Raw genomic sequence first — 21,507 nt, forward strand, 5'->3', positions numbered from 1 at the left:
GAGAGGGAGCGGAGAAGGAGGAGGAGGGGCCACCACTGGCCATTATTCTGGCTGATGGCGGCGGTGAAAAGACGAGACGCGCTGGCCATCTGTGGTGCGTGTTTGTAATCTGTAGTGACTAGGAGGGGGAGCATCGCACACACACACACACTTCTCTGTTTCTAAAAGAATTCCTCTCTTTTGTCTCGCCACGCTTTTCCAGAGGCATGATGCCTATTGAGGTGGCTCCTCTTTACTTTTGATTGAGTTTTGTTTTGCTTTTAAGCGGGATGGGGTTAAACACAGGGAAGAGTGTGTGTCAGAGAGGCCAATATGATGGAAGTTACTTTACTTTCTCAGGGTCTTTCCTCATGTCAAAGTGACTATTGTTGACTGGCTGCTTTCTAGCAACAGGCCTAAGCCCCAGCCCATTTGCCTTTCTACTCTGTTTTCTCTGCTTGGCCCTGGATGACGTGGTGTGCTTGAGGGTCTTCACCTCCTCAGTATTTACTTTGCTTCTTCACAATCCCCCTCAACTTCCTTTTTTTCTGGGGGCACACTAATCTTCTCAGAACTGAGCTTTAACATGGGCAGGTTTTGGGAAGTCACTGTAGGAGCTGAAATGTGAGATAACTGTCCCAACTTGTTGACCTATGGCCCTTCTCCCTTCTTTCTTTCCTTTGTGGAATTCCTGCTTTCATTCATTCAATCCTTTTCACCCTTTCCACTTCCTCCATTTTCCACTGTATGTTCTAGTAGTTTGTTCGTCCTTTTCTCCATATTTGTTCCTATAACTTCCCTGGTCCTTTCTTTTACTCCCTCATCCTGTCTTTTCTTTGCTTCTTCGTTCTTTCCTCTCTTTTAGTAAAAGAAGTGCGTTTGTGAGAATACCACAAAGGCGCATGTGTTACCATAATATTGAGACAATAGCCACCTTTTGCAATTTTCCTAAACAGTAATTAGAAGCCAAACAGAAACAAGCATCAAACCACTGCTGCAGATGCCAGGAATTGATATCAAAAACACTTATTTGAGGAATAGACTCACCTCAAGCTTCGATTCACACTCTGAGCTTTCATCTGTGACATACGGTCTTAATAATAAACTAATAAAAATCCTATATTGATCTAAAAGGTTATTAAAAACCCATAAACAAATTATTCATATTTCCTCAAAATGTCATATATATGCAGCATGTTGCAGCATCGCCACAGTGTCTGTCTGCCTGTATTTCAGAGCCAATTCTCTGCCTGTGTATCTGCCTGACCAACTTGGGCTTTTAGTGTTGGTCGATAAGACACGACCACCCTATGAAGGTCATTCAGTCTCAGCTCTCCACATCAAAACTCCCTAACCACTGCAAAGCCAGCTCCTGGGATTGTTCATTACCAGAATGATCACACAAACTAAACTGTAATTTCTTTTCTAGTGTCTCTGATGTACTGTAAATGAAGACAATTGGGCTTTAGAGGTATTTTCTTTCATTCAGTAAGCTTCTTTCTTACCAGACAATACTGTAAGGAGGGCTGTTGTTCTCTGAAGACAGATTTAAGGGGAACAGAGGCAGATGGTTGTTGTCACACAGGCAAATAGATTGATTGACACACAGATGGATAAACGAACAGATACATATGCATACACCCACTGAGCATTTGACCACCAATGAGCAGTAGTAGTAATATTATGGACAAAAGGTCATATATGTACAGTAATTGCAGATTTAATTTCAAGACAGGTCATTATTTTACATTAGGTCATCTTCCAAATGTTTCCTGTTGAGGAATGCACAGATCAAAAACAGATGGAGAGAAGCGTCTGTCTGACAGACGTAGACAGGCAAGGAGTGATAGGGCAGATGTTAAAAGCTTTAAAAGCCTTATTGATTTTAGAGTTCTGGCCTTGTAGCTAGTTGCTTTACATGCATAAACATGCATTATGCATGCACGCTTTATATTAACAATCAACATTTGAAGTCTGAAAAAATGTGATTTTACATGGGGCCCACATTAAGACGTTTGCATTCAGTGCACGCATTCATGCATGTGTCAGCAAAGTGGATTTAAAAAAAAAAAAAGACTTTTCCTGTCTGCACAGATCTGACAGGAGGTCAAAGATGAGAGGTTAGAGAAAGTGACCTGGATAATGGCACACACAGGCAGCTGGTCTGTTACCATGACAGTGTGTAATACTACTGTCAGCCAGCAGGGGCGCTGCTATACAGGCAACAAAGATTTGTGCTCCCTCCTCTCCTCTCCTCTCCTCTCCTGTGCTGGCAAATATAGGTACAATGCAGGAAGAGAGAATTAAATTAAATAATCAAATTTGTAATCATAAAATAAAATACTACTATACCACTTTATTTTTAGCATGCACATGTAAACAATTTAGAACCATTTATTGATAAAAATACACTATCATGTAGCTGTACACATCCATGTATTTATTAATCTACTAATACTCTACCTACTCTTGTGTGTTTGGTTACAATGAGTTGCCTAATGTTGTTAGAAAAAGGAAAAGGTTTTCATGTGCATGCATGAACAAAACATTATGACTAAACCTGTCCTAGAGGAAGAATGTACTGTACAATATATAATAGAAAAAAATATATACATACAGTATACAGTTTCCAGAATATTAGCATTGTTATTTAAATGCTGTTATCTCAAGCATCACCAGAAATGACTGTTAGGATGATCCACTTTTCCTCCATCCATTGTTAGCCTGCCCCTCAACAGGAAGACCTCCTTGTGATCAGTGCAGAGGGAGGTCTCCTTTCACCCACAATGTTGTCACTGTCTGTCTCTCTCTACTCTCTCTACTCACCCTCATCTGATCTCAGCACAGTGAAAGAAATGTGTGTGTGTATTTGTGTATTCATGCTGCTCCGCTACTTCCTCTGCCTTCCTCTCTCTTTCTATTTTCGTTCTTCTCCAGAGTTGCTGTTTTTCTCCCAAATATCTGTCACCTCCTGTTCCTCCCCTTCCTCTTCTTTCTCTCTCCCCCTCTCTCTCTCTGTCTCTTTCTCTCCACCAGCCCACAAAAAACCCATACTACTGGTTGCTATGGGATCTGGTTGCCATGCAGCGCCAAGATTTTCACATGGTTCTGGCGTGTATGCATGTCTACTGTAGCGTGACGGAGTTTGGATGCCATGTTGATTGGGAAGGACGAGAGAGGTGTTGCAGTAGAAATCTAGTTGGCCCCAACACCTGACCCATACACAAATGTGCACACACTTATACGTATACACACACCCTAGAGGATGAAAAAGCTCACTCCCACACTCCTACACTGAGGCTTTGTCTGTAACTGCAGGCTTTGTGCTGGTCTGTAGAGAAAGACAGTAAGTCGGGGATGGAGACATATGATGATGGAGAGTCGCTGAGGAGAGGAGAGACAGATGAGGGAAGGGAGAGAAAGAAGAAGAAGAGAGTGGTATTGACCAGAGGCAGAGATCGATGAGCAGCTTGTCAGTGGATTTGGCTGTCATGCCTCACTTTTAGACAGCCTGTTCTTCTGAGTGCAGTTTTACAGAGTGTGACTTGATGAAAAAAGAGTATTTTGGTAGTATATTTGGAAGTGTTTCTGGGGTTCTTATCAACAGATTATTGGAAAGTTTATGACATGATGATGAGCTGGCATGGTTGAGCTTTCTTCTGTAAAGTAGAGTAATTAATCAAGAAAACAAAGCCACTGAAAGATGACTTACTTTTCTTTTCTAATAAGTCTCTTTAAAGATGCACTCTTCAGTATTTTTATAATAACATCGCTTTAATAACTACCTTTAATAGAGCAGAAGAGATATACCCATGGCATGCTCACATCCTCATTTCTGTTTAATAAAACTGAATCACAGACCAGTTATTACATGTTTTGTGGACACACACACACACACACACACACACCACTCACACACTTGCTTTTGAGGTGACTGGAAGCATGCCTGAAGCCTGTTGTATGTTAAAGGAAATTATGTCATCGAGAGTAGGTTTTTAATTTCCTTCACTTGGCTTTGTCATCTGTAAGGAGCGTGAGCCTGATTTTGTCGTCTTTTCACCTATTCTATTCATGCTTTCCCGTTAACTGAAGTGAATAGTATGCAAAACATTTATGTTATTTGGCAATACAGTTTTGTGTGTGCAGGTTTTGTTACTGTATACACGTCTGTGCTTGAAGATCTTGTGGCCCCTGGCGCACTGGAAAATTCTTATTTGTACGCAGATTTAAATCACGGAGCATTTGTAACATCCCCCACTAATTGTGGTTATATGCATGTGTTTCTACATGCGTGTATGTTAGAAGGAGCCTAATTTACATTCAGACAGCGTTGGTTAAAATAACAGGCTGTTACAGAGCCACTGAGGCACAGGGGTTGTAAAACCACAAAGTCTCACATTTACCATGTTCACAGACACAAACATATTATGCACACCACCGCGCACACAGACAGCCTGATTCTGCTCTAACTGGTGGCTCACTTGAAACCTGTGCCTCAGGGCTAGTTCATTGTTAGCAGAAAGTGTGTCTGCTACCACCTGGCTGGTGTGATCATCGTGTTTCATAACTAACACAGCAGTTTAATAGGCTTATGTTAGTGTCTGGCCAGTAGAGAGATATACACACTCAACTACACACACACACACACACACAAACGAATATGCATTCACAAGTAAATACCTGTACATACACATAGAGAGAGCTACATAACATCTATTTTACAGTACAGCACTGCAGAGATAACATCTAATGCACATTCAGCTATTTCAAAACTCTGGCCCTTTTGTCTTCCTCCAAGGCTTTGTCTTCCTCTCTCACGGCTTATTTTTAGATTGCTTTATTTCTCAACCTCCTCTTCTTTTTGTCTGTGTATCTCCCAGGGAGTGCAAAAGGAATGAGGATGAGGACAAGTTAATGATGACCAAGATGGAATGTCTATAAAACGAAGGAGAATCGATGGGAATGAAGTGAAAAAGTGAAAAAGTGCGAAAATCAACTTTGGAGCATCTTTTGCTTTATCAGTTATTAATCTTACCATATGAACTGATAATGCACAGAAGTAGATTTGATTAAGATTCACAAAAAAAAAAACAACCTACAGTTCAGACACCAGTTTACAGCCAATAGTAGAGTAGCAACATTAATGCCACTATGACATTTGTGCAGCGCTTCATCTGTTTTTGTTGATGTCATAGTTGTTGCTGTGCTCCGTTTAACAAAATAAAAACTACATAATGTAGTCAATGTGTGACAGCATCGTGACACACAGCCATGTTTTTGAATCTCCTTATAGCCTCTACTATTCAACATTTCTTTCTTCCTTCCCAAATGTTCCCATCTAAACTGTGCGATGCTGTGTTTGTTGGCATGTTGTGTTACTTAACACCATAAGGTGTTGTTGGTAAGGCTGTAGCAGGTGTGCAAAATGTATTCAATGTACATGTGTCGGGATCAGTTCAGACTGTTTAAATCTTTGTGTAGCTTCATGGGGCTGCATACGCCTTTTTGTAATTAGGACACATCTAAAACAATGATCACTAAGTCATGTTTTCCCATGGGGACATTTAAGCAGTCCAGGATCACAGTGACATTAGATTTGTCAGCATTTAATGTCACCTCTGTGAACAGAGAAGTGGCAATGAGCATAAAAGGAGGTGGTGTGAATGTTGCCAGTAAGCTGTAAATAGCCAGGGTGCTGTGTCGGTAACAGACACACGAACAAAGCCAGAGAACAACAAGGACGTTTTGATCCCTCTCAATCTCATCCATTGTTGAACTGTGGCTCCCTGTGTTGGAGGGTAAACAGCTTAAGGGATGAACCGGCATTGTGTACGTTTAAAAATGTGCGAGAACAGAGCTGTAATATTAACACATGCTCTGTGAAGGTTCTGCATCAGTTCAGCAACCTGGCAACAAACCTTCTCTGTCTGAATCACAGACTGATGAAAGTGTCTCAAATGAATCTTTAGTGACCACTTCACATTTGATAGAAGATAGTGGTTATTAACTCATAGCTCTATGAGCATGATTTCGTGTCTGTGCAGTTTAGGAAGCACTTGCATTCACTTGACACCATTGTACCCTTTTACCGCATACTTCTGAGCTACATATTTCAGTGCATGATGTGAACAAGGTGTAATTTTAACCTGCTTTGATTATTCCTAAGATCACAAGCCCAGCCCAATCCCCAACTGCAAAGTCCCTTTTATCACCTCCCTGTTGACCATGTCTTCGAGCTCAGCCTCCCTGTTTCATGTCTGCAGCTGTGTTAGTACTTAATCTCCAAACTGCTCACCTTTAGAAGCAGCTCTCTCTTCTTCTTAGTTTCCCATCCCTTTCCTATAGCTCCACTCACTAGTTCAATCCACAGGTATGTAAACATAACCATACTTTGATTTCCAAAGTCTTCTAGCCCCTGATCTTCTTTGCACCTTTCCATACCAGACATTTGAAAACTGAAAATAGCCCTGTGTTTGGTGGAGGTGATGGTTTATCTACTGAAGAAGGAGACTGTCCTAACCTATTGCATATGTAGCATATACTAGATACTAATGCTAAAAAGTAATTTCACTGGCCAATTAAATCCATGGTCAACTTTTTATGCCAGACTAGCTCACCCTGGCAGCTACTGGTGTTTCAGTAGATGCCTTTACCAAAACTCCTTACCCTTGTAAACCAATGTTTAAACCAGATTTAGTATAACTATAGCTTTAATTTAAAAATATGATGGGTCTCAAATGTGATCTAAGTTTTTTTTTTTTTTTCCAGCCAGAAAGTCTTGAAGAGAAATCAATGCATACCCAAAACATGTAAAACTCATACAACCAGGTGCTTGTGCGGGTGTGTTCTGCAAGTTTCATCAGTTTAGAAAATGGAGTTTAATCATCTGTTGGGATCAGAGCCTGCCCTTCAGCATCCAGTGCCAGGAAACAACAATCCGTCTCATGTCCAGTAACGCCCCTGTGGAAACAGACTATCTGGCTGACTTCCAGTCATCACGTTAGACACATCTTCCAGCTTTGGCCCTATTCCCCAGTTCCAGCCTCAGTGCCTTTCCCCAGACTCCAGCCCCAGTTCTCGCCCTCTCCCCCAGTGCACTCTTGACCAGTGCACCCACAGCAGATGGAGAGTAGAGAAAACTGTGTCACCACCCACCATGACTCGCTTAATCACCCCTCCCCTTTTCTCTTCCTGTCTGTTACTCTTGCTCTCTTTCTATCCTCCCACTCCTTTCTTTCCTCACTTGCAGAATTTGGAGCATCAAACATTGATTTGCTTTTATTTTTAGAGCAGCTGTAAGCATACACGTGTGCGTGTACAGTATTTGTTTGTGTGTGTGTGTGTGTGTATGTGTCTGCATACCAGATGCTCATCCATACTGGGTCGTGGGCAGTATGATTATGTTTATGTTTGGGTGCATCTCTGTGCACGTATTTGTGTCAGGGCTCCTTTTTCCAAGTTAATCCCTTAAGAAGAGGTGTGGTTCTATCTTGCGCGCACTGTGCTCCCTCTCCTCGCTGTCCCTCACTGTGAGCGCAATATCATCACATGGTCTCTCGCTTCTCTCCTCCTCTCATCTTTTTCTCATGCTGTTGTTATTGCTGTGGCCACTAGTTTGAGGGAGTTCTTTCTCTCAGCCTGTCATCTCTGCATCTTCTCTCATCTGTGGTTGTTGCTGTGTGAGATGAGCTCTTTTGGTGAGATGGGGGAAGCCATCGAACTCAGGTGAGTCAAATAGAGAATAAAGGATGTGAAGTTTGGAAATATGTTTATGACAGATGACATCGATACACTGACAAATATAAATTTTATTTGCATCTATGCATATGTTTAACATTTCTCTGTGTGAATATATACATGGATGTATTTTGGTTTTAAAGTGGGTCGACTGTTACACAGCACCTTGGGCTCTTGACCTGTTTTAACAATCTAAAAATCCCTGAGCTCTATCGAGGTAAAGAGAAGACCACTTGTTTTCGAGGTCTTAAGGTTTGTTGTTGTTGTTATTGTTGTTGTTGTTAGGTTACTGGCTACGGTGGAACTCTCTGTCACTGCCAAACTGATAATAGGTCTAGTCTAGCCTGTATCCACAGGGCTCATAGCAGCTAATAGCCTTAGCAGATGCATTAGCCTGCATGCCCATATGGAAGAGATTAAACGTGCTAAATTGATGCAAACACCCAACGTTTTTCGTGCATAGTATTTGTGCCTGCACATGTTTTTGTGTGCATGTATTGATATGAGTATTTGTGTGTGTGTTAGTGTGTGTGTGTGGCATACACCCTTTTTACATAGCAGAAAATAAGTGTTTCTAAGCTGAAGGGAGGGACTGGTTTGCTTAAGTTCCCTCTCGAATTCAACACTTCTTTTCTTTTTCTTACACTCTTTCTTCCCCTGTCCTCTCTCTGTGGTTAGGTAGTCAAAATGTACAGCTCTCAAATGCATTGCAAAAACAAAAGAGAACAAGGCAAAGAGTAGGGAATAGCGTGGACGACAACTATGTAATGAGTTAAATGAGGACAGCAAGATGGACACTCAACAGGAGAGAAGATGAGAGGAAGGGTGTGAAAGTTTGAGAAGAAAAGAGAGAGACGAAGCGAAATTGTGGAAAGACGAGGGCGAAGAGAGTTTGTGTGAGTAGAAGTCAAGGTGAAGTGGATTTATTGTGGAGAACATTTGAATTTCCTCCCTTTTTAAGCAGAGGAAGTAGGAGATAAAAATAGATTCAATACATGGCATTAGTTGGTTTCTATCATCACATGGGCTTTAACATTAGCAAAACAATTTTACATTTATTCTCACATTAGAGATCAGTATTTTTAAAAAATAGGTAGGAAAACAGAGAGATTTGAGTCATGGCAACTGGACCTTTTTGTTAGAACGACATTGAACAAGCAGGGTGTCTATGACAGGAGACCAAGAAGGAAGCTGCTGCTTATTAAAAAAGAGCATTGCTGCACACCTGAAGTTTGCCAAAGAGCACAATGACACTGCACAGCAGTATTGGGTGAATGTTTTTGTGGACTGATGAAACTAACTAGTTATTCATTCAAAGGGTTCACATACTTTTTTCACTAGCTCTATGATGTTTTTATGTTTAATGGTTTTATGGACGTGAAATATCAGATTTCGTTTTTAAGCACTGTATATTTGTTCATACTCTAATGACTTAGATGAAGATCATATTAGAGTCTATTTATAAAGAAGTGACCATTAATAGTAAAGAGCATTGGTGTAATCTAGATTGATTACACCAAGGTTATTCTGTAATTTCCCTGGTTTGTGAGTTTTATCTCTGGCCCTAAAGATGAAAGTTCACCGCACACTTTGCTGCCATATCAGAAATGTAAAAGCACAGATAAGATGGCCTATAGCTCTGGTCTAGACTGATTATCAGGAAATACAAAGTAGGAACACAACACAACAATATAATACTGGATCATATCGACTAGACTGCTCCACTTCATGCCTGGCTGCACTGTGTTTAGATTAGCTCGCTCGTGCACACACACTTCACACACATTTCTCCTGTCGCAGTTACAGAAACATGCTGGCATGCAGAGATGGACATGCTTTGACATAGAACCATACCATGCAGATATGAATACACAGAGGCACACACAATCACAAATTCGCGTAACGCCAGCATGCTCTGTACCCTCTTTGCCTGCTGTTCCAAGGGCAGAGGGGGATTTGGATATTGTTATGTTAATCTGCCTCTCTTTTGTATCTTGGAAGCCATTCAGACACACGTACACTCACAAGCAAGTGCACACTGGTAAGAACGCATTCGAGCATGCACAGATTTTTGCACACAAATGCATGCATGGATCTTGATATATACACTGCAGAACACCTTTGCTTACATAAATAGAGAGGAAGAAAGTCACACTGCCGCAGCTCTCTCTCTCTCTCTCTTACACACATGCACATACCCATACCCATACAGACAATCTTCTCCAGGCTTAACTTGAGTGGGTGGGAACTGAAACAGTAGCAGGAGGGGCAGTGACACAGCACTGTGATAAGCCGGGAGGAAGAAGATAATAGGTGTGGGAGCTGTGTGTGAATGTGTGTGTCTCCCGGTGTTGAGGTGACAGTGCATGTGTGTATAAATGTGTGAGTGCGAGCATAGCAGAACACATGCGGCACTCTCAGTATCTGCTAAACTAACAAGATGTAATGTGATGTTTCACAGCTAAATAATATTTGCAGAAAAGAAACCGGGAAGCAGATAATTGTAATTGCATGATGTTTTCTTAGACTCCAGTCTGACCTCCTCAGTCAGCCAACAAGCCATATACTAGTTTTGTTATTCCACTGCATATAGCAGCTTTGAATCAGCTTTGTCTTTTTCAGTTTAGCTGTGTGGTAAGAATTGTATGTGCTGTATGTGTGGAAACAAACATGAGCTTACAGTATATCTGCAGAGCACAATAACGTCTGTGGGTGTGTATGTGTGTGCTCGTGTGAGTGCCTCTGCAGTCAAACTGTGACTAAATGGACTGTGGAAACTGTTGCTGCTTCCAGGATCTATCCATCTTCATAGTGTTGAATTTAATTCCCAATACCGTCTTTAGATTTTAAACTTATCCAAGTTATCTTGTCTTAAGCTTCACTGTTTGATTACAGTGTCAACTTTTATCATACATTGGCTTTCTTCAGAATAGATATTAGTGTCAGAACAAAATAAAAGCAACAGTGTTCACAGGAGACAATTCTGGTTTCACACAAACTTAATCCTTCCTATGTGTCCTCACACTACGTTTTCATTGTTTCATTCTGTGATATGCATGATATCTCATTCAGTGTGAGAGGCAGCAAAAGCTGACATGTTATTCTTTTAAGCAAATCAGCAACAGCACAACTATGAAGTCTATATATCTCGCCGCCACATCTCTTTGTAACTTTGTAATGCACAGATATAAAGAAAAACTGATGAACATCATGAAGAACAGCTCACATCCTCTCTACAACCTGCTGATCAAATAGCAGAGCAGCTTTAGTCATAGACTTCTCCAGCTCTGCTGTGACAAGTAAAGGTACAAGAAGTAATTCCTGTCAACAGGTATCACCCTGTACAATGACTCTACTCTGGCAGTAGAGAGCCCTGCTCTGACAGTTTAACCGTCTGTAACAGACAGACAGACATTTATTTCTATTATAACATATTTATTCTTCAGTTCAATTCATACAATTACACATCATGTATAATAGTTTTTGTAGATTCAGATTATAAAACATAAAGAGCACCAGTGGTTGCAGAGGACACAAAAAGATTGTATTTGTATTTATATTCTGCAGCTTTTCTATATCACTAAGATTACATTAAGGTCGATCCACCTCCATCTCTGCCTTTATATAGTGGCTAGTTCAAAGTGTCAGTGACAGAGCTGACCCAGAGTCACCTCTTCATCTAGTTATCAGTCATCATCATGGTGACAACATCTGTCTCACACTCCCTTCACCTGTTACCATGATAATGCACTAAATTCCCATGCTACATTGCACAGTCACAGAGGGTCATTTAATCTTATTATGCAGGATGACCACCACCAGCCCAAATGCTGACACACACACAAACACTGACTATAATTGTATTAGGACAGCTTTCTGTGCTGCTTCACCCTGCCCAGAACCTCCCCTGACAGATCATATTGCATTAGAGGGTCACAGGAAGGACAGGCTATGCGTTTATGTGTGTGTCCACGTCAAGCTAATTGGTGTTTGTCAACTGTGTTGACACTGTGACACACACATTCGTCCTCTATCTAATTCATCTAAATTATTTTCTGCAGACGCTGTTGAGAAACCAAAGCTAATGGTGTGTGTGTGTGTGTGCGTGTGTCAACTACAACATAATCAATATGAGCAACGTGGTGGGTGGGACCGGGAAAATGCCATTAAAAGAAACTATTAATCACAAGTGTTAGCTGCCACCTGCAAATACTACCAATCTGTTACAGAAATTAGTTCAGCACAGTTGAAATAGATTTATTTAAGTAAAATATTCCACATCGTTTGTTTTTTGATGAAGAAGAATAGGACAGATTACAAAAAATAAATAGATTATCATGTTTATAATAGTTTGCTTGGTTCCATAAAGCTTTTTTAGTGTCCATGCCTTGGTTAGGATACATTTCTGTAGTGTTTGAACACATCTTAATCAGTTATATACAGTGTTATTTCCTCAGATTAAATTAAAATAAACTTTTTTTTGTTCTTTTTTTGTACTTTGGTACTGCATAATCTTGAGTTAATCCATTTAAGTTAAGTTACAATTCTTAGCAGACCAAATTGACTTCACAAATAATGTATTTTACAGCATAGAAAATCCTTCATGAACATACCACCGTTCTATAATTTATATAAGCGGTGTTGAACAGTACTATGTCAATAGCACAGAAAGAAATAGAAAAAACTATGATGGATTGTGGATTGGTCCCGAATTTCAATGACCAGGGAAATATATGAACTTATCGACCACTTTTTATGGAATGGATCTGGTTTTGTAGCATGCTTGAAATGTCTGTGTGAAGGAAAGATGGAGTGAGACACGTACAATAGTCACAGCGGGTACCAGGCTGTTAACATGCATAGCTCTCCTTCAGCTGTCTGTGCACATCAATCTTTACACACTCACACACTCCTGATCTCGGCAGAAAGGGCCGCTACTGATGCAGTATGGCCACGTTTGCCTTCTCACTTACATAAAGGTATGCTTCAAATGCCACCTACACATTGTACTGTATACAGTAACAGCTCTCAACTGATCTGTGCTGTTGCTAGATGGTATATTTCTGTATATTTGCTCATGGTAGCTGCTGCAGCTGAGCATCTATGCTTGACACGGACCTTTACTTTATCTCTTTATGGTTTACTGATGTGAAAGATTTCAGCTCTGCTCGGTTCTGTAACCAATGTGACACGACTGTCTGTTAGTTGGGTATTAGGACCCGACTCTCTTCACTTCTTAAGGCTTTAATGAACTTCTGAACATTACTTCTGTTGAATGTACAAAATTCAACTTGAAATGTACAACTGAGTAATTATGTATTCTATATGAAAATCTATGTATGGTAGCTGTGTGTGTCCAGTACGGTTCACTCTGTCTGTCCAATGCAGTGTATACACTTTCATTTCCGAGAAGAAATGCTGACCTTACAAAAGAATGTAGCCTGCTCTCTGTCTTTGTCTGTTTCTTTTGCTGTGTGTCTCTGTCGCTCTTTCATACACACTCTGACACAGTCTCATAAACCACTGCAATGAATAAGGCCATCCTGTCCTAGGTCAGGCTTCAGTCTAAACACAAGTGCCCTGGTTTGTTGCTGCTACGTCACAGTCTTTTATTTTTTAATCACACACACACACACACACACACACACACACACACACACACACACACACACTCCACCTGTCACTTTCTGTGGGTGTGAGAGGGAGGAAGAGTGAGACAGAGAGTTCTGGATAGTAGTAAGTGTCGGTGTCCCTATCCGGGTCACTCTGTGTCAGCTGAAGTCTGCAGGGCCCAGAAACTGGGTCAGATTTCTGTGTGCGCATGTGTGTGTGTGTGTCAGCATAATGTGCCTGTGTCTAATGTGTTTCTGATTTAATTCTGTTAACTAAATGTCTATTTATCATCTTAACCCAGAGATGACTCACCATTAAAGAGATATTTAATGCTGGTTGTAAAATTAATTGAGGAGAACCTTTTTTTGAGTGTGTATATGTGTGTGTTTGTGTACATGCTTTTTGTGTGTGGAGTAATCTATCACAGAAATAATGGCGCTGAAAATGTGAAATAAAAGTTCACTCTGTGCAAAACCTGTTAGCAAACAGTTTCTTATTTAAACACTGAGCAGATACAGACTAACATCAGCATTAATTTGGAGTGATGCTTCTGGGCACCTCCTATATTTATGCGGGATATTCACTCTTATTTATCTCTGAGCCTGAGTCTGTGTCTCTACCAATTTCAGAGTTAAATAGCTGGTTCTTTATGTCAGAACGCCAAAATGCAACCGTTTTATTAGACCGTGTTTGCTGCAGACAGATGTCCACGGTGACTCGAAATGACACTAATGAGAATGAGCAAAGACAATAAAGTTGCAAGCAGGCGATCCATAACAGCAAGATAAAAGATGTTAAAATGCTCCATAGAGTGGAGGGTAATTACAGAACCAGGTGATAATTCTCTGAAAAAAGAAGGCATCACTAATCTATTCATTTAGTGACGTGGCAGCTGTGTACGTTAACCAACTAAGAAACGACAACAAAAAGCCTGAAATATGTTTGGATAATGTCAGTATATTTCTGTAGCTGCTGTGTGGAACAAAACTCTCTAAGTGGATCAGAAATCCAGTCGTGTTTGCTGCTGCATTTGTTTACGCTTGTCAGATTATTGCTGGAAATGATTTGACTTGGCTAACATCAACATGAATACTTATACTATTCGCACTGCTTGTTTAGGGATATTCTCTATGTCGGGAAATATTTTGTATTATTATGTGGAACTGAAGTAATATGGTTCTTTGGAACTTTTTTCCTTCCACCATTGCTTAAATTTTACTCTGAGTCACACTGAAAGTTTTGGCAGAACAAACCAGCTCTCAGTTGTTCAGCCAGTAAGACACAACTTGAATTCACAGAGGGCTCTATGTCCATATAAAGTGGTCAGCTCAGCGGTGACTAAGCCAACACTGCTCACATCCAGACACTTGCTCCACCTTTCTCGCTGTCCCCTCCTCGTCTCTCCGGGCATTCACATACATGTGGCTTACAGTAATGCAAGGTGGCAATGACTCATTGCTCGTGTGTGTGTGTGTTTTGGTCAACATCAACCCCTCTCACCCCGTTCTCCTCTGCCTGCGTCTCCTTCCTTATACGAGGTGTGTTTTGCGAGCATCTGGACGAGAAGACTTGTGAGGAAAGAGCGTGTCCCGTTTTGCCAAAATCTCAGAGCCGCTGTTGAACACAGAACATCTGGATCAGGGAGGAACACTGTGTGTGTCTGAGTGTGTGTGTGTGTGTGTGTGTGTGTGAAAGAGAGGGAGTGTGCCAAACATATCAATCAGACTCACATTTGGCGAGCACAAAACACAGCTGGACACACATGAGTTCATGCAGTCTTAACACAGATTATATGGAGTGAATATAGGGGTGACACGTACTGAATACACGTTTGACATTTTAACTTTGAAGACAAGCTAATAAACTAATTTGAGTTAGATTTAAAAAAGCAGACACACCCACGTGTTGCTGACAATTGTCTTTAACATTCCAACAGTTAAAATACCAACTTAACCAGCTGGAGCAAATGGTCACATATTCCTCCCCCCGTTTTATTAGTCTGCACACGTAGGTGAACTTTTGCTAAATTCATATTCATCCCTGTGAATCCCATTTCCTTGCATTCCCATCAACAGAGCTGCAGACGTTTAGCTTCAGGCCGATTTTTGCATCTGCCGTGGCTTCTTTAGGACATGAACAGAATTGAGAAGAGATGTGGAGAGGAAGAATATGGAGGACTGGGGCGGGAAACTGACATGAAGGGAGGTTAACTTAGGTGAACAATCGGGAATATCGACGACATATTACCATGAGCATCACCGTCTTTCTTGCCATGTCCTCTGCAACAATACGTTCCAGATGGCTTCAAACTGAAACGCTGGACGGGGAACAACTATGTGTTTTCTGGCAGCGGCCCTCGTGTTTGTGTAGTCTATGCTGAAGTGCTTATGAGTTTTGTGTTGGTTTATGACGATAGTGGGATTTAATTTTCATCATTGATTTATAGATTTATTTTGATGTTTTTTATCCTTGCCAGCCAACCAGCACACCCCCTCTGTCTCTCTCTTTTTTTTTTATTATCTCTTTTTATTTTTTTGTACTCATGCAGATGGTTCTTGTTGTACAGAACGGCTATGAGGTCACAGCTATGTGAAGCCCTTGCATATTGCATGCTGGGTAATGTCTCCACCCTAATGTGTCCCTACAGACTCCATCAATGAGCTTTTACTACTAGATGTGTCTTCATTTCATGCTGTGCTGCTCAGTAAAAGAGGGACTATCAAGTTTTTTTTACTTTTGTTCTCATGGGTCACAGGGATTTATATGCTGTCTGTGAATCTGTGCATAGAGGTGAAGAACTTAACACAAATGTAAGAAGATTTTTTTTAGTTCTTTTTAAGCATTTTATCATTTATTCCAAAGTTTAAATGAGTCAGAATGCGGACTGTAAATTATACAATCAAACAAGCAAAACTCAAAGGGGCCTGAGTAGTTTTTTTGCTGTCCTGTGCACTAATAGCTTTAAAATAATAACTGTATTGTGTGTTTTTATATAATAATTTAAGGAAACTGTCCACTGTGGGGATTATGAATTGTAGGGTCTCAGTGTCAGCCCACTATATTAAAGTTGGATAGTTTCTGTGTAATAAAAGGAGTTTTGTGTTCTGTGTTTCTGCTGTTTCCTTACTGTTGGATCTTTCTGCTTTGGTGTTATTACTGGGTTTGTTGATCTCTTTCTCACTCTCTCTCTCTTTGTTTGATCTCCTCACACATTTCTATTATATTAGAACTAGATGACTGATGGATGGTGAACAGGATCATTTGCACTGTTACAACACTCATTTTCTCACCTAAATTCTTCACTCCTTCACTTCTTCTACTGATGCTTCACTTGTCCCAGCACCAGTTCACATAATTTAATTTCTGGGTTTTTCCTGTGCTGCCTGACATCAGCTGCCTGCTTACTCCTGCTACTCCCTCCCGCTGTCAAAAAACCATAAGAGGGCAGTCACAGGACTTCCTGTATACCGTAAATAGCACATCCATTCCCCCACTCTGCCCCAGTAACCCCCCCTTTTCTCCCTTATGAGGCATTACGTACCAGCTCGTTTTCACCGCTTCATACACACACATTCACACCAGCTGCAGCAGTGCTGGTGCCAGCCATGTACCAGTCATTTGTTCACTTTGCCCAGAAATGACTGGCACAAGCCTTGACATGTGTGCAAATCTAACTGCAGAGGGGCCTGTTGGGGTGTGTGTGTGTGTGTGTGCATGTGTCTCTGTGTGTATATGCTTGCTCTTGGCAGAGGATACATACCTCACATGCCAGAAATTAGTAAAGCCCTTGAGCTGTTGCATTTGAATACTCTGGATTACACACACATATCTGAGTATGTGTGCAGGAAGCACAAGAACGTCCAATTGCACATGCTGCTGACTAGTCAGCCTTTGTCCCCCATTACCAATAGCATAGCAATGATTATGGGAAATGATGAGCAGGTGTTTGTGTATATATATATTTATATGTGTGTGTGTGTGTGTGTATATATATATGTAAGTAAACCTCAATCTGAGTGCAGTGGAGCAGATAGAAGAATTGTTCTTGTCAGGATACAGATTGCTGCTTTACAAATGGACACAAGCTGTTTTCCATGTAATGTGTGTGCTCTTTCATACCCTGTAAAAGCAAGGAAGTCAATTTATGGGGCAACTACATGGTAAGAAAATACAAATATACTCTTTAATCATATTAACCCTAGAGAAGAAGAAATACTGTGAGGGACAAAGATAAATATTTTTATCTCGTCACACATTTTATTTCCCAGTTTACACTTGAGTTTGCTGTATTTAGAAGGATTTTGAACTGGCTTTGAGGTCCTTGTTGTGCTTACTTGTTGGATTTAATATTGTGGATTTAGGATTTCAAGGTTGCTTCTTACATCAGATCAGAGGGCAATGAAAATGCCTTGAATGTTAATAACATATAGAGAAAATCAACTTGTGTGTAAGGAGTTTTAGGACAGATGCGAACAAGAGAAAGATGGATAGAGAAGTCAATTTTATGCAGACGACTGGGAATGCTGATGGTGCAGTTAATTTAATAAATCTTATAAATACCGAGGACACACACGAGGAGAAATGTTTTTATTGTACCCCAGATCTGCTCAGGGGGGGATGTGACTGTGGAGGAATGAAAACAGTAATTATCATTTTTAAGCAGGTCATGTTTTGATGGCGTCATGTTTCATTATGCTGGGAAATTAGCATCGCTAAACAGGCCAGCGAGCTGAATGGTCTAATTAAGCTGCAGAGAGAGGATTGTATGTGTTCGTAGATGAATTTCAGTGTGTGCACGTGTGTGTTTTTGTATGGCTGTCATTGTGAGGACCAGCATGAATTTGTAACGATTGGATTGAGGACACTTTTACAAAGTGAGGACATTTTAGCCGGTCCTCACAATACGAAGTGTGTTGCAAGAGTAATTTCAGTTTTAAGACTAAGTTTTAGGCTTAGTACATGTTGATAAATAAAAAATTGAAAGTAGATTAGCATTGGCTTACGGGACAGTAGGGGCATAGGGAGTGTATTATGTTAATGAGTGTCCTCACACTGACTGCAATAACTGTGTGTGTGTGGGAATCAGTATTCACTCAGCGTTCTTGATGTTTCTTGGAGAGATGCTTTGTGTTCATTAGTGTTAACGTTCTACCTGTGTGATTTGTACAACCTGTCTGAATGAAGAATCAATGGAGCACCATAGTGGGAAGTGTTTATGACGATAATGTACAGACTGCCTTATTAGGGATGATTATAGCATAATGAGCTCGAGCTAATCAATTAAATCCATCCCACTTCATTCATAATCCTATATGAAACACAACTGCAGCGTCTGTACAAAGCTCTCAAGAGCATTTCTTTAAATTATAATGTGGCTCTGTGGCATTTAATTAGATTTTAATGGGCCTTATTGTTAATCTGAGAGTAAATTAATCTCATTTTTATTGTTTATTTTTTTCTACGTGTTAAAGTGGGTCAATTGGTTTTTGATGGCACTCTAGTTTTTATCTCTTTAGGCAAATTGCAGAGCTAACCTGTGGCCTCCAGGGCTGTGATGCACAACTACAGCAACTTCATTTTTGTGTGTCTGCAGTAATAGGGAGCACGTGACCCCGGAGATGAACAAGCTTCGTCAGAGCCTGAGGAGGAAGAAGCCCACTTATGTGCCAGAGGCCAGCAGACCGCACCAGTGGCAGGCTGACGAGGAGGCTGTACGCAAGGGCAAATGTAACTTCCCTGTTCGAGTAAGTTTCCACAACATATTGTTTATCATTCCTCTAATCTAAGGCTGGCATAATTAAAAAAAAAAACAAACAAAAAAAAAACATCACGTTTAATCTAAAAGTTTCTATTAAGACCCTGACCACTGTACATTCATCATAAGATCATAATAGAGCTCTGGAATAATATACCTTCACATGCATTTAGTGAATGCATGTACTATATGTCTATGGCTTAGAGCTGAAGTAAAGAGGTGGAAAGACAGCAAGAGACGAGGGACGGGGGGAAGAGGGAGGGATGACAACAAGCTGGCGTTATAGATTACGGAGACCACAGGCAATGGCAAGGTGAGGGATGAGAGCACGCAGAGGGACATCGTGAGATATGAAATGAGAAAGCCAGTCAGATATAAAGTGGATTTAAGAGGTGAAGAGAAAAAAACGGCTGCAGAATGAAAGGAGAAACTAGGAGAAAACATAGCACAGTAAGGGAAAGAGAACAAAGGAAGATGTGCGTGTACAAGTTTCTAAAACATTATAATGGAAAATGTTTCTGATAGTGATTCTCCAAAGAGTAAGCAATGAGATGGGCACTGAAGTGTAGGACAGAGCTTTGCAGCAAAATATGGTGAAATAGAAAAAAAAAAGAAACTATTTGTTTCATCCTTCATCTTTTCTTTTTCACTTCACTGCTTTCTCTACATTTTTACTCCAGACATGTTCACAGTCATGCACTTTATTGCCTCTTCCAGAAGTACTGAACTGTTCAAGAAGAAAAGAAACTAGTGAGCTCATTACTTAAAGAGAAGTTGACTTTTAGAAGAGTAGACAGCAGACAGATATAAAACGTACAGTATATACAGTATGTGTCCGCTGTACAGTAGGATATTAGTTGGTTGATTTATTCTTTTCGTACTCTCACCTCTAAGTCTTCTCACAGCTATACTATATAAAACATGTAATAATGTGCCACTCTCATCTATCAGCTGTCACCATATTGCTCACTTCAAACTAAATATGCACTGCAGATCCTGACATTTGAAATATTCAATAAACAGTCACAAACAGGAATAGTGTGAGCTGTCTTACTGGACACCAGTTTATGCACAAATCCACTCAACACCATATTAAATGTAGTAATCTGGCGAGAGCACATGATTGAAAAGCTGAAGATGTTTCCTTCTTGGCAAATTTTCTACCAGTCATTATTTGGTTGATTTGTTCAGTGTGTAACTACATTCAAAAACACTAAAACTAGTTATTATTTTTAAAACAAGGCTATCATTTCCCCAAATAAATTGCGGCATGTTTTTAAACCTTGAAAATCATCTCCCTCTTTCCTCGTCACTTGGCTTCTGACTGCCGCAGAGCTACGGGAGCTTTAATTGAGTCCCTGTGGACTTGCCATACACCACAGAGCAGAACACTGGAGAGACAACAAAAGAGGATGTGAGGCTATAAATTACTCCAGTATTCCCTCCTTTCTCTCTCCTGTTCTTGTTATCAGCGGCAACATGCAGCTGTAAATCCAGGATGGCTGCTTGTTCGCTACTTGCCTGTAAATTTCAAAGTACTTAGTAGTAATACCGGTAAGAACTAATGAGGCATTGATTGCTTTGTGTCACTTTGTCGCTTATTTAGATTTCATTTCAACTGAGCATGTTTTATTGGCATAAAGGTTAAATGAAAAATACCACTGAAAAAGAAAAATGGTGAGGTCTAAAAAAAAAACCTGACAACAACATCGCTATTTCTGCGCTCCTGTCTCTGCAGTACCTGGGATTGGTAGAGGTGGAGGAGTCGAGGGGGATGCATGTATGTGAGGAGGCAGTGAAGAAGCTAAAAGTTGTAAGTGTCTCTCTCTCTCTCTCTCTCTCTCACACACACACACACACACACACACACACACACACACACACACACTACTGGAAATACAGTTTGTTGTGTAAAGGCTGTTACTCACCCCAAGAAACTTTGCTGTAGCTCATTATAGACCCAGCTGCACACAGCTCATGCACCAAACTATTGACCACACACACACACACACACACACACACACATACACACACACACACACTCAATACTCTTTGAAGTTACCTCTCCGTTGTTGTTATTTTCTCTCCTTCCCCACTTTAACCCCCCACCCCCCTCACATTGACATCCCTGCTGGGCTTTATTCCATATCTATCTGCCCGCCTCATCAATCTTTTTTCTATTGTTATGATTGTACTACACCCATGTGAGCAGAAAGTGAGATCTGGGCTAACACGCAAATAAACACACTGACACACACATAGTTTGCTCCTCTGGGAAGCTGGATTTGTACACAGAGCATGTGAACAGAGTGGCCAGTGTCAGACGGCCACACACACACACTCTGAAGTGAAGAAACCAGCGGTCTGTGTCACTCTCATCACATCTGTGGTGCTACAACAGCATCTCAGCTTTTCTTGATGTA

At 40.7% G+C, this 21,507-nt stretch overlaps 1 protein-coding gene across 3 annotated transcripts in view; it reads left to right on the forward strand.

The window, feature by feature from the left end:
* numbl (NUMB like endocytic adaptor protein) overlaps positions 1–21,507 on the forward strand; it is a 48,050-nt gene that overhangs the window by 15,122 nt on the left and 11,421 nt on the right. For 2 of the 3 annotated variants that reach the window (XM_026341543.1, XM_026341551.1), the window contains exons 1-3: positions 7,628–7,704; positions 18,923–19,073; positions 20,823–20,897. In XM_026341543.1, the coding sequence (XP_026197328.1) occupies positions 7,664–7,704; positions 18,923–19,073; positions 20,823–20,897 (267 nt within the window). In that variant the 5' untranslated portion in view covers positions 7,628–7,663. Of the gene's footprint in view, positions 1–7,627; positions 7,705–18,922; positions 19,074–20,822; positions 20,898–21,507 lie in introns of those variants that run through there. The other variant, XM_026341561.1, reaches the window with a different exon arrangement.

The sequence above is a fragment of the Anabas testudineus genome, chromosome 13, assembly GCF_900324465.2.
Source record: "Anabas testudineus chromosome 13, fAnaTes1.2, whole genome shotgun sequence".
Classification (NCBI taxonomy): Eukaryota; Metazoa; Chordata; class Actinopteri; order Anabantiformes; family Anabantidae; genus Anabas; species Anabas testudineus.